General features: G+C 31.4%; 1 protein-coding gene across 1 annotated transcript; it reads left to right on the forward strand.

Moving 5' to 3' along the window:
- The first annotated feature begins 9,881 nt into the window (after positions 1–9,881).
- On the forward strand, positions 9,882–10,861 carry LOC131048053 (uncharacterized). The gene is made up of 2 exons (XM_057981896.2): positions 9,882–10,150; positions 10,277–10,861. The coding sequence occupies exon 2, from the start codon at positions 10,305–10,307 to the stop codon at positions 10,638–10,640; it is 336 nt and encodes a 111-aa protein (XP_057837879.2). The 5' UTR covers positions 9,882–10,150; positions 10,277–10,304; the 3' UTR covers positions 10,641–10,861.
- The last annotated feature ends 1,987 nt before the right edge of the window (positions 10,862–12,848 follow it).

Raw genomic sequence — 12,848 nt, forward strand, 5'->3', positions numbered from 1 at the left:
CCTCTAGAGGTGCAAGCAACTCTTGATATCAATAGTCTTGAGAGTGGTTCCAACAAAATATCCATTGAATATATCGCCAACCATATAATCTTACCATCTCATCCACTCCTTCCATTTCCACTCCTCTCCTAGACTTGGATAAAAAAGAATTACAAAATCCCTTACTAATCAAAGATCCAAAATCAAGTTGTGAAAAGAAAAAGTCAAAAGTCAAAAATAAGAAAAATTCCTCTAGCCCAAATCAAAATAAAAACTATTGCACTCTACAAAAAGAAATGTCAAGGATAAAAATCTTATGAATAAAGAACATGAATTGATCTCCCTTAATGCTAAAATAATTGGGGGAAAAAGTTCTAAAATTACAAGTCAAAAGGCATACTTGTTGATCCTAAGTCTCTATCATGCCATGTTGTTTACACTTCTTTTCACACTCATAAGCTTTCATTCCACATTCATTTGTTCCATACATCCATCCCCTTTTGGCAATATGTCACATTGATGGACCTTTTGCAAAACTTCCTTGAAGGGCTTTTCTATCAGAGTTATCCAAACCCTTTGGTTGATACACATATGACCTTATGTAGTGCACACAATAGTAATTATACCCAGTTTCTTCAACAAGGAAGGCAAAAGACAAAGATACACATCATCTAGTCAAATATTAAGTTTCTCAACAAGATTGAGAAAAGGAAAAATGCAAGTTTGAACCAAATTGGTTAGGTCCATACATCATTACTATTGCATATAGATCAAGAGCATATCATCCATCTACTCCAAAGGGTGAACCTCTTGAAAATCCAATCAATAACATTCACCTTCCCAGGCTTTACACTTGAGCATTTCAGATATTTCTTTAAAGGTCTTGAAAAAATACAAAAAAATTATAAAAGGTCCTAAAAAATACAAAAGAAGCATAAAAGGTTCTAAAAAAATACAAAAAAAATAGAAAAGTCCTAAAAAAGAAAACAAAAAAAGTGAAAAATTAGAAAAAATTAAAGAGAAATAAATTTGTCCATATGTGAAAACCACTTCGATGGCACCTTGGGAAAGTACCATGGTCAATCGACACCATGTGTAGGGACTTTTCTTCTCTCCTTCAACACTCTTCTTGATCATTCTCATCCATATCATTCCACATCATAATAACCTTCCCACCCCCATCATAGCTTGTGGATTGTTCTGCATAACCTGCATGCACATTGCTCCTACATAATAAGTTCATCCTATCCCTCAATGAGGCATCTACTCAACTTTAGTAGTGGGTTGGGATATTTGGCATCTCATGGTTGGGGGAACTATCTTCTTTGTCTGCCTTTTCGCTCACAAATCACAATAAAGTTTCACTTGCACCATCGATTTGTATCACTTCACCTTTGCTTCACAATAAAAACATTTGGTTCATGGTGGATTACACTTTACAGAACCATGCAACTTTGCAATTCAACAAAATCATGATGCAACGAGACTAAGATCAAGAAAACATATCAACATCCTATCAACCTATCAAATCAAACACATTAACTAGGACAAGGACCATTTCGACCTGAAGCATGGTGTATGTTTGTTTGCTTATGTCTTTTGATTGTTTTTTATTTAATCTTTAGTGACATGTCTAGTTTAGCTTTTTCAGGATGTCTTTGACTAGAAAGGCGAGGATGGGACATGTTCACTTGTTTGCTACTTATGGATTGTTCCTTAGTAATATGATGACTCATCTTAGGACATGAACATGATTGTCTAAGATCATCGAGGAAATATGGGTTTCATATGAACTAGGGCATTCCTTAACTATCTGATGTGTTTTTCTATACGCAATTGGTATGTCCATTCATTTGGGTCTAATCCATATCCAAATGAATTCATCCTTTTTCCATAATAAGCTCAATGATGATATATGCACTTAAGAAGTACAAGAATTCTCATCACTTTTGTATTCTCTTTCTCATCATTTTATTCATCAATCATTTCTTTCATCATCTTCTTCATTCTTCTTATCCCAGAGAGATCAATCAATCACTTTATCCAACTGATACATGTATCCTAATCTCTATCAATCACTTTATCAAATCAATCAACTTATTTCTTGGGAACTCATTTCTCCCTGATCAATCATCAATCATCGTACCAACTTATCTTGCACTAGCATTAATCTCAATCAGCTCAATCAAATTATCAACCTAGCTATACTGATCATTTTCATCAATTGTTTAGTTGTGATTATTAGTTGTGCATTTTCATCAAATGTGCATCTTAGCTTACTCATTCACACAATATCAATCATCAAATATTTTCCCTATGATCTATAAGAGATAAATCTTCTCATAATCTATTTGATAAATCTCTCAAAGGGGCATATCATATCAATCATCATCCTTACCAAGATATCCATGAGGCATATATTAGTTAATAAATTTTCCTTGAAACAACATGACAAGTTGCATTGCCTCAACGAGGGACAAAATGTAGACACATACAAATTTTCATTAAAATTGTCCTCTTATTTGACTTCATTTTTTTCCAATCATCAAGTGGATCCATTAATAATATTCATTTCTAATTATTTCATAATTTTCATACTACATCATTATTCCATTAAATCAATTTAATAATATATTTATTTTTCATTATCCCATTAATTCCATTTAATAATATAATTCATTAAATAATATATGTCATTATTCAGTAAATTCATAAATTCCTAAACCCCTCCCATATCCATTTCATCCCCTATTTATCCTATCCCATTTTTATCAATTACACTCATCTAATGCATATGGGATAAGATTTACACTTCCAAACCAAATCTTTTATCCCTCATTCATACTAATATTTGGATCCCCTCTAAGGACATCTATAAAAGTATTTCTCCTCTCATTCTTAATCCATCTCTTGTATATGTGAATGTCTTATAGTTTTTTAATCTTTTGCATCTATCACTTGTATCTTTGAATTTCTCTTGCATTCTAGCTAGTCAAATCTTGCATTTTATCTCACTCTTGCATGTTGATCATTCATTCTTTGATCTCTTTTCTTCATAGCTTCTTGTGTGTGTGCTTCTGAGAGCACCCATATTTCAAACACAAGACCTTGACAAATAGGAGGACAATTAAGTGAAATTCTTGTTAAATGCATGTGTTTTTTTGGTTTCTTTTTCAGCTTTGCATGTGTGTTTTCCTATAGGTACTTCATTAGTATGATGTTAAATTGTCTAGATCTTGGCTCATAAGATCTTAGACCTAATTTCAAGTCATCTACGACACTTTTGTCTAAATAAATCAAACCCAAAGAACCGAGATTAGGGTAATTTTTCTTGCAAGTATGTATCATGATATTATCATATTAAAATTGAAATATTTTCTTTCTCAAGACAAAACAAAGGTGTTGTGTAATGTGAAATTATTGAGGTTGAAATTTTCAACACTATACAATTTTAAAGCCATTTAATTTTCTCTACATTATGATAGGCTCTACCTTTATGCTCATTGTTATTGTAATAAATCCTTTACTTCTTAATTTAAGATTAAAATTTTAGATTTCTAATAAAAATAATTATGTGGTTTGAGTAGAGGAGTTCTAGACTAATACATAGTGTAATAATGAAATGAGAGAGTAAAAAGTAAGATAATACAAGATGGCCCTATGTTAGTAGCTATCAAATTGACCCCCTAACAAGTACAATATATAGCAATTTATGGTTTATGTGATTTACACTGCATATAACAAATTTATAGAGATTTCCAAGGCCCAAAAATAGCCACAATGCTCATATTGATATGTTTTTTTAAAAATGGAAAAAAAAATACACCACCATGTAGAGCTCAAAAAATACAAACTTTAAAAAGGAACACTAAAAAAAGATCTCATTTGTGAAAATATTGAGTAGTTTATGTTTCAAAAAATAGAGGACTTAAATTTGAAATCACACCAACATGTAGCTAGCCAAAAAGTACCCAAAATTTAAAAATGCACTTAATTTCACATCCAAATTACTAATTTATGACCTTCCAAAATTTGAGTTCAAAATCAAAACAACTAAGAAGAGGGGTCCCTTTTTGAAGCGATGATGTCAACAATCCATCTAATATTTTCACAAAGATATAAGAAGTATGATACTACATTTATTTGGATGAATAATGTTAGGGTAAAAAAGGTCAATATCCTTTGAACCAAAACCTCAAAAAGATTATAGTTTTATAAGAAAATAAGGGCTTCTAGGCCTTCTGAATTCATTAGAACACTCAAATTTTTCCTATTAGTCCTTGAAAATTATATCAACTTTAAAATTCAAGCAACAAAAACACCCAAATGAAGATCCATTTCTTGATCTTCAATTTGGGTGAGATGAAAATCAAATGTAAACTAATTTTTGAGCCTTTTAAATGAAATTGAACAACTAAAAATGATGTATATAGTCAAAATTACTTAAAAATAAAAATGATGTTTATTTTATATTTTAAATTATTTTGATTCTCCATATCATCCAAGGGTGTGTGTGTGTGTGTGAGTGAGTGAGTGAGTGAGAGAGAGAGAGAGAGAGAGAGAGAGAGAGAGAGAGAGAGAGAGAGAGAGAGAGAGAGAGAGAGAGAGAGAGAGAGAGAGAGAGAGAGAGAGAGAGAGAGAGAGAGAGAGAGAGTCCTCTCATGAAAAATAGGACAATAAAATGAACTATACCAAGTACAATCAATCTCTAATACCATGTTAGGTTCTATGAGAAACAATAACTTGAAGAAAGATTTATTGTCTATCATAGATCTGCACACTCTAGTTAGCAAATGATCAAATATCAAAATATCAAAATACAAAGAATATCTTGAAAAGAGAGTTCACAAGACAAAAATACAAGAGAATTTAGACAATACAAATATTACTCCATTTGAATAATAGATATGTGGGATGATTGTTGTATATATAACAAAAATAGAGGCATATTCATGGAAAATAAATAACTCTAATTGTCAAGAATAGGCAAGGATTTCACCCACATGATAAACACAAAAATATATGGTTGCACATACTCGTTTAAAGACAAACAAATGATTATAATAGATGACTAATAAATCCAAAGGAGGGTGTGAAACTCAACTAACCAAACTGGGTGAAGGTGGCATATGTAGTTGATGGATCACACCATGTAATCTCAAAATATGTATGCATAATTATCCAAAGCAAGCTTAATATTTCTTCTTAGACAAATTTTGACATATAATATACATAAACTATTTGACAAAATATGTATATAACATATTCATTTAGAATACCTCAAATCAAAATTATAGATTCATATGGCCTATTTGATTTAATGCATGTTATCATAGTTATTTTTTTGAGATGTCTATTATTGTCAAAACTCTCAAATAAGTTCATGCAATCCTTTTAATAAAATCTGCTTATGATAAAAAAAATTATATTATGGTCCTAATGGGGACCCTTTTCCTAAATTCAAGTCCTTTAACCTAGTTGAATATGGCCAAATCTACTTAAAAAATATATTTTTCCTAATTCCCAACTAAAGTAGAGGAATTGGCTTTAAAAATATTAAGTAATTGTTAAATGGTGAGTTAAGAGGTGTGAGCCAAGTTAGCATATAAATTAATATATATCACAAAATGAAAGATGCACATAACTTAGAGATTTTTTTTATAATTCATATATTGTAATAAAATTTTGAAATCATCAAGGTAGTAATTAATTTAAACATCTTATTAAATCAAAAAAATATAAATATTGTAGGGGAGAGGAGCCAGAACGTGTGCACCCTAACTTCATGCTTCTCAAAATCATATGTGGACATTTTTAAAAAAAATTGAATTTTACACAGTAGCTTACTTGTCAAGTCCCCTACTCAGAAACAAAATTTCAAGTCCATATGGTCAAATATGATGCCACATCAACATGCATTTTTGTGAAGGTGTCCCAAATTGTCATAAGATTCATAGGTACATGCACTAAGTCATGTTTACTTGTGTGTTGATGTGGCATCACATCATTGGCTTTTTAAAAAAAAAATTAGAGGTACTTTTTTGGGGATAAGCATTGCCATGACATTTTTAGGGAACCACTATTATTCTAAAAGTGTCAATGTACTATAACATGTATTGGTACCCCTATCACCTAATGATCCCTCTCCCCTATAAGACATTAAAATTCAATTTCTTTTTTATGTTAGTTATGGTTAAAGTTGAATTGGATATCTATTTTAAAATTTATAAATATTATATTAGATATTTTAATTAAATAATAAAATATAAAATTATTCAACAAACCTAAAAAATCTACTAATCTATGATGCAAAACAAATGTTAAAGTTGTTTCAAACTTTAACAAAATGATTATAATTAGTGTGAGTTTATAAAAATAAAGCTTGAAAAGTTTCTAAATTGACACAACCATAACCGGTAAAAACCCTCAGAAGAGTCAATTGGCTTATGTAGCGAGAGACACACAACTGAAACAATAAGAAAACATAACAAATTCATATAAACAGATCATGTCCAAGTCATAGAACTTCCGACAGTCATCCGGTGATCATCAGATTATCATCAAAGAACATCTGGTAATTAACCAGTTACATGCAGGCTTCAAGCCAGAAACAACCCAACCAGGACTCTAAAGATCAACCAAATCACAACATGCGAATCTCAATCCTTATTCTAAATTCTACTTCCTCCACCTCTACAAATGATTACATAACATCATATTTATACCCACCAGAACATATCTGGGTCAACCTCAAAAGATTACATACACCAATGTAGGAAAATGAAACATGTAATTAGGTCGGCCCTAAGATTTAAGAAATCCTTCCGAAAAATAACAATCAAGTGATGCGGTTCAGCAAGAAGGTCAGCCACATGCCAAAGAACATTGAACAAGACCCAAGATGGATCCACACGCCAAGAATCGCGCCGGTAAAGAAGGAAAACTAACCGGTAAGCTCAAGAACTATCCTGAGAACCCATAAACAACCAACCAGAAGCGATAATTGACTGGAGAAGAACCCAAATGAACTAGAAATCTAGAATCAACCACATGAAACCGTCAGGAAACTGCAAACAAGATCTACCACGAAGAACAAACAACAATCGGTACATACCAGTAAGAATACTGAAGCTGCACAAAGAACTTAAACAAGAAAGGAAATGTTTTTGGTTGATGCAAGATTTCTCATCGACCGGGGATGCTCCTGCATCATAAATTAAAGTTAGGTAATATTTCTTTTTAAATCTAGACTTCATGAAACCAACTTTTTATATAATTAAAACGAAGCCTTTGTCTAGGTTCTACTTTAGAAATAGTGTTAAGAATCTATTACTTTTAATTTAATTTTGTATTAAAATTTAATGTTTGATTATAAAAATATTAAGTTTAGAACTCACATCTTTTAATGTTTGTGCATATAATTTAAATGTAATAATAAATCTATCGTTCCACATTTCAACATAATATCTATTTATATAGGGATTCTTATTATAGTGTGTTGGTTAAGTGGTGTTGTTGTGACCACCAAGGTTCAAACACCTACTAGGCCTTTGTGATTGCACATACACCCCCCAAAACACAAACACACACACACACACACACACCGCCCACCCACCCACATACACACACACATATAGGCCTATCCTTTTGAAAATTAAGTTGAAAGATGAGATGACAAGGTTGTGTATAAAAATTTTAGAATTCATGATAAAAAATCATGCATTTTTTATGTTATGTATAAATAATTAAACAAAATTGGAGCCTTGCCAAGCTTAATCCAAAAACAAATAGAAAAATTTGAATAACACCTCATAATCCATCATCATTATGAAAATGAAGACATGAATCACCACTATAATAATAAATCTATAATTTCACTCTTGAATATAATATTCATGTATATAAATCAATAAATATAACAAGAAATTTATCATTCCATATTTAAAAATTTCCCTCACTTAAATGTATGCCCTTTTTTTCTAGACAAGGGATCAAATATGATCATCAATCCTACATATGATACAAAAACTACCCATTCAAAATTACTCTATATATACATAAACAAGCCTAATAAATTTAGTTCCCTCTTCTTGTCGTTTTACAAATTAAATATTACAAACCTAATAAATTTATTACCCCATAGACCACTTCTCGTCCTTTTAAAAATTAAATTTGAAAGAAGAGATGAGAAGACCAAACACAAAATTTCTACAATATACAACAAAAATAAAGCATTCACTTTTTTATATTACATATAAATGTCCAAATAAACTTTGAATCCTATCAAACTCAATTAAAAAACTAATAAATATATTATTCCACCCTTGAATATTGAGTATGCAACATTATATTTAGCATCCGATGTATTTTTCAATTTTTTCGTGTTTTTTTCAAAATGAAGATTAAAAACATACGGTTTTTCAAAAATGGTTTTTTGAATGTGATGTGTTTTTGAATAAATGATTTGGAAAAACTGCATGTTTTTAATCTTCATTTTGAAAAATATGAAAAAAACCAAAAAATACATCGAATACTAAATATAATGTTGCATAGCCATTACTTGAATATAATATTGATGTATATAACTCAAGTATTTGAGTATTTATCTTGTTTAAGTGTACATTCCTTTTTTTCTTACAAGAGGTCAAATATGACAACCAATCTTACATATGACACAAAGAATACCTATTCAAAATTACCCTTCAATCATTAAGACATTGCCTTAATTATTCTATATATATACATAAACAAGCCTAATTAATTTAGTCCCCAATTCTCATCCTTTATATGTCTGTGTGTCTCGTGGTGATCCAATCCCTATTGGATACTCTAATCCATAGCTAGGATGCCCTTTACCTATTATTGATCATTTCACCTATTGGAGAATAGACGAAGTGCCACCTCAAGATAAGGGTGCCACCTCATTCTTTTTTTTTTCTCACCACAAGTTAAATATGACAATCAATCCTACATATAACACAAAGACTACCCATTTAAAATTACCTTTCAATCATTAAGACATACCTTAATTAATATGTATACATTAAATTTTACACACCTAATAAATTTTTGTCCCCACTTCTCGTCCTTTTACAAACCTAATAAATTTAATCCAAGGGACCAATTCTCATCCTTTTAAAAATTAAATTTGAAAGATGAGATGACAAGACAAAATACAAAATTTTTGCAATTCAAGACAAAAAAAATTATGTACTCTCTTATATTCCATATAAATGACCATAAACTGTGTACTTTCTTATATTAGGTACAAATGACTCCACAAACTAGTGGCATGACTATGGCTCCAAAAAAACATTAACATATCATGGAAAGTCGCATAACACGCAGTTATGGGTGCATTACAGACCGTTGATTGCAAAAGCGACGACTGTAATTTTTTAGAAGAGTCAATAACACAAACCTTTTTGAAACCAGAATAACTGCATCCCAAACTACTAACCCTACAATTCAACTAAAAAATAAATAAAACATTTTAAATCACACCTCTTAATCCACCATCATTATGACAAAATAAAAATAAATAAATGTGGCTATGAGTCGTCACTATAATAACAAGCAGTGGGTTTGAGTTTTAGCCTAGGGTGTGCGTACGGTAAAGTTAGCGGTCTACTTTTGGTCGTTCAAACTGTGAAATTGGTCAAGTGGGCCTTTCATCAAAAGCTCGGTGGGGCCCTCCATACACGTGGCAGAGCAGAAACGGGTCCAGGTGCTGACAGTAGGTCCACAACCATTGGTGTCGGAGATATGCCAAGATCCTCTTGTACCTGACGGCCACGATCTTCCCATTCCAATCGGACGGCTCTGCTCGTCTTCCTCTCTCCGTACTGAACTACACGGTCCGAGCAGTCAAAGAGACGAAGGTCTTTGACCCAGGGTGTTACCCCGGGGTTCAGGGCGAGGGCCTTCCCGTGCTGTGCGCCGGTCCAACTACTAACCCTGGTTAGCAATGAAGCGTCTCATCATTTTCCTGACGATTAATGAATGGAGAACGGAAAAAGGCAATTTGGCGTGCTTCTCCATGCGCTCTGATAAGTTTATATCTCTGTCGCTTCTCTGCATGAAATTCTTACTTTTCTCTGCCGTGATTTGGTGTGGAAATGCTGGCTTTTGTGCTATAAGGAGATAATTTTGTGGCTGGGAGAGATTATAGGTAGGCAACCTTAGGTATCTGTTTCAAATTTAGTGGGATTCTTTGTTTTTTTTTTGAAATAATGGAAGCAGATTCTGTTGTTTTTGGGGTTTCGTTGTGGAATTGATGAATTCTGTTTTGTTTTAGGCTCTGATTTGGTTGTGGAAGGCTACAGATGGGGCGGAGCAAGAAAAAGTCATCTCCTCCGAGGCCGCAGCAGCAGGAAGGCGAGGGGAGTGTTACAGAAACGGCTCCGGCACGGAAGCGAGGTAGGCCGAAGAAAGTTGTGGAGAAAAAGGTCGAAACGGAAGAGGAAGATCATGAGGAAGAAGAGGAAGAAGAAAAGTTCAAGAAATTGTCATTTGCAGCTGAATCTTCTTCGTCAAAGGGAAAGAATAAGGAGGGAGAAAAAGAAGATGAGGATGAAGATCCAACGGAAAGCAGCGCAAAGGTTGTGAAAAGACCGGGAATGAGGAGGCGTAAAGGCGAGCCTCGTAGGGCTGCGGATTAATTATTCATATATTCGTTCCAATTTCTCTGCTGTAAATCTTTCGATTGCTTTCAAATGCTTCTGTATTTTTCCAATTTGAAGAAACAACATAAAGTTTCTATTCTGAATTTGTGATGATTCTTGATACTCTTATAATAGCCGCATCTGCTATTCTTGACAGATATATATTTTGGAATATCATTGGTATAATGTTGAATATATTCACTGATACAGCTTTCACATGCTTCTGTATTTTTCAAATTCGAAGAAACGACATAAATTTTTCTGCTCTAAATTTGTGGTGATTCTTGATACTCTCATAATAGCCGCTTCTGCTATTCTTGGCAGATATATATTTTGGAATATCATTGGTATAATGTTGAATATATTCACTGATACAGCTTTCAAATGCTTCTGTATTTTTCCATTTTGAAGAAACGTCATAAATTTTTCTGCTCTAAATTTGTGATGATTCTTGATACTCCTATAATAACCGATTCTGCTATTCTCGATAGATATATATTTTGAAATATCATTGGCATAATATTGAATATATTCACTGATACAGCTTTCAAATGCTTCTGTATTTTTCCAATTTGAAGAAACGACATAAAACTTTCTGCTCTAAACTTTCTGCTCTAAATTTGAATATCATTGGTATAATGTTGAATATATTCACTGATACAAAATGATAATTACAGATGCTAGGTAGTCGACAGGGTGGTAAATTCTTCAGTGTGTCTTCTGTAATCTTTGTTTGAAATGAAAATTTTAGAAAGCCAAGAGAGCCTTCAATTTCACAGAAATACATTCCTTTCTTTTAAGATTTTATCTGTTAGAGGCTTCTGACTCAGTTCTTGAATTGTTTAATGTTAACTTTACATAACTTGTAAATTCTTTAATGTGGATGTTCTGCAATCTTTGATTGAACTAAAAAATATTAAAAAGGCAAAGAGGGCCTTCAACTTCAGAGAGATTCTAATCTGTTAGAGGCTTCTGCACCTTGGATGATATTGACTCAGTTCTTGATGAATATTTAAAAAAAATTGTGTGAATATTTTTTATCTTGATTTGTTGGCTATATTTATATTTGTGGTGTGTAAAGTATTATTTTGATGGATATTTACATATTATTGGATGAATTTTTTTTTTGAAAAATTATCTTGGTTTATTGGTTATATTTATATTTGTTATGCAAAATTTTCATTTGAATGGACATCTACATATAACTTATCATTGAATGAAGGTTTTTAAGAAAAAATCGGTATGTTTTTTTTTATCTTGACTTACTGTCTATACTTTATCAGACAGAGTTTTAAAAAAAATTCTGTAAATTTTTTTATCTTGATTTATTGGTTGTATTTATATTTACTATCAAAAAAATTTATTTGAATTTTTTGATCTTGGCTTACTGATTATATTGTTATTGTTATTTAAACTAAATTTCTTTCGAATGTGCATCTATATATAACTCATCTTGAATGAAGAATTTTAAGAAAAGGTTTTTGAATTTTTTTTAAATCTTGACTTATTGGTTATGTTTATATTTTTTTATTTGAGCAACATTTCATTTGAAGGCGCATCTATATATAACTGATTGGATGAAGATGTTTAATAAAAATTGTATTATTATTATTTTTTTTAATCTTGACTTACTGATTATATTTATGTTTGTCATTTGAGCAACATTTCATTTGAATGTGAATCTATATATAACTCATTGGATGAAGATGTTTAATAAAAATTGTATTATTGTATTATTTTTTTAATCTTGACTTACTGATTATATTTATGTTTGTCATTTGAGCAACATTTCATTTGAATAGGCATCCGCATATAGCTTATTGAATGAAGATCTTTTAAGAAAATTTGTACCAATATTTTTTATCTTGACTTACTGGTTATATTATATTTGTTATGTGGGTGTCATTTCATTCTACTGAGTAAACTTAATAGATGAAGATTTTTAAGAAAAAATATTCTTAGTGTGCTACTACTCTCTTCTGCTCTCTATGCATTTCATTCTGATGATGGATCATGTAGTATGATCAAACTTGACGAGAAAAATCTATACACAGCTTAATCCAGAAATTGCTATTGAAAATTATGTGAATTTATTTTATCTTGATTGAGTGGTTATATTTATATTTGTTATTTGGACAACATTTCATTTGAGATTGCATCCACATAAAACTTATAGGATGAAGAATTTAAAGAAAAACTGTTTGA

Source organism: Cryptomeria japonica, chromosome 3, assembly GCF_030272615.1.
Source record: "Cryptomeria japonica chromosome 3, Sugi_1.0, whole genome shotgun sequence".
NCBI classification, from domain to species: domain Eukaryota; kingdom Viridiplantae; phylum Streptophyta; class Pinopsida; order Cupressales; family Cupressaceae; genus Cryptomeria; species Cryptomeria japonica.

Excerpts from the sequence above, each read along its gene's own strand:
- LOC131048053 (XM_057981896.2), top strand. The coding sequence starts at position 10,305 with ATGGGGCGGAGCAAGAAAAAGTCATCTCCTCCGAGGCCGCAGCAGCAG.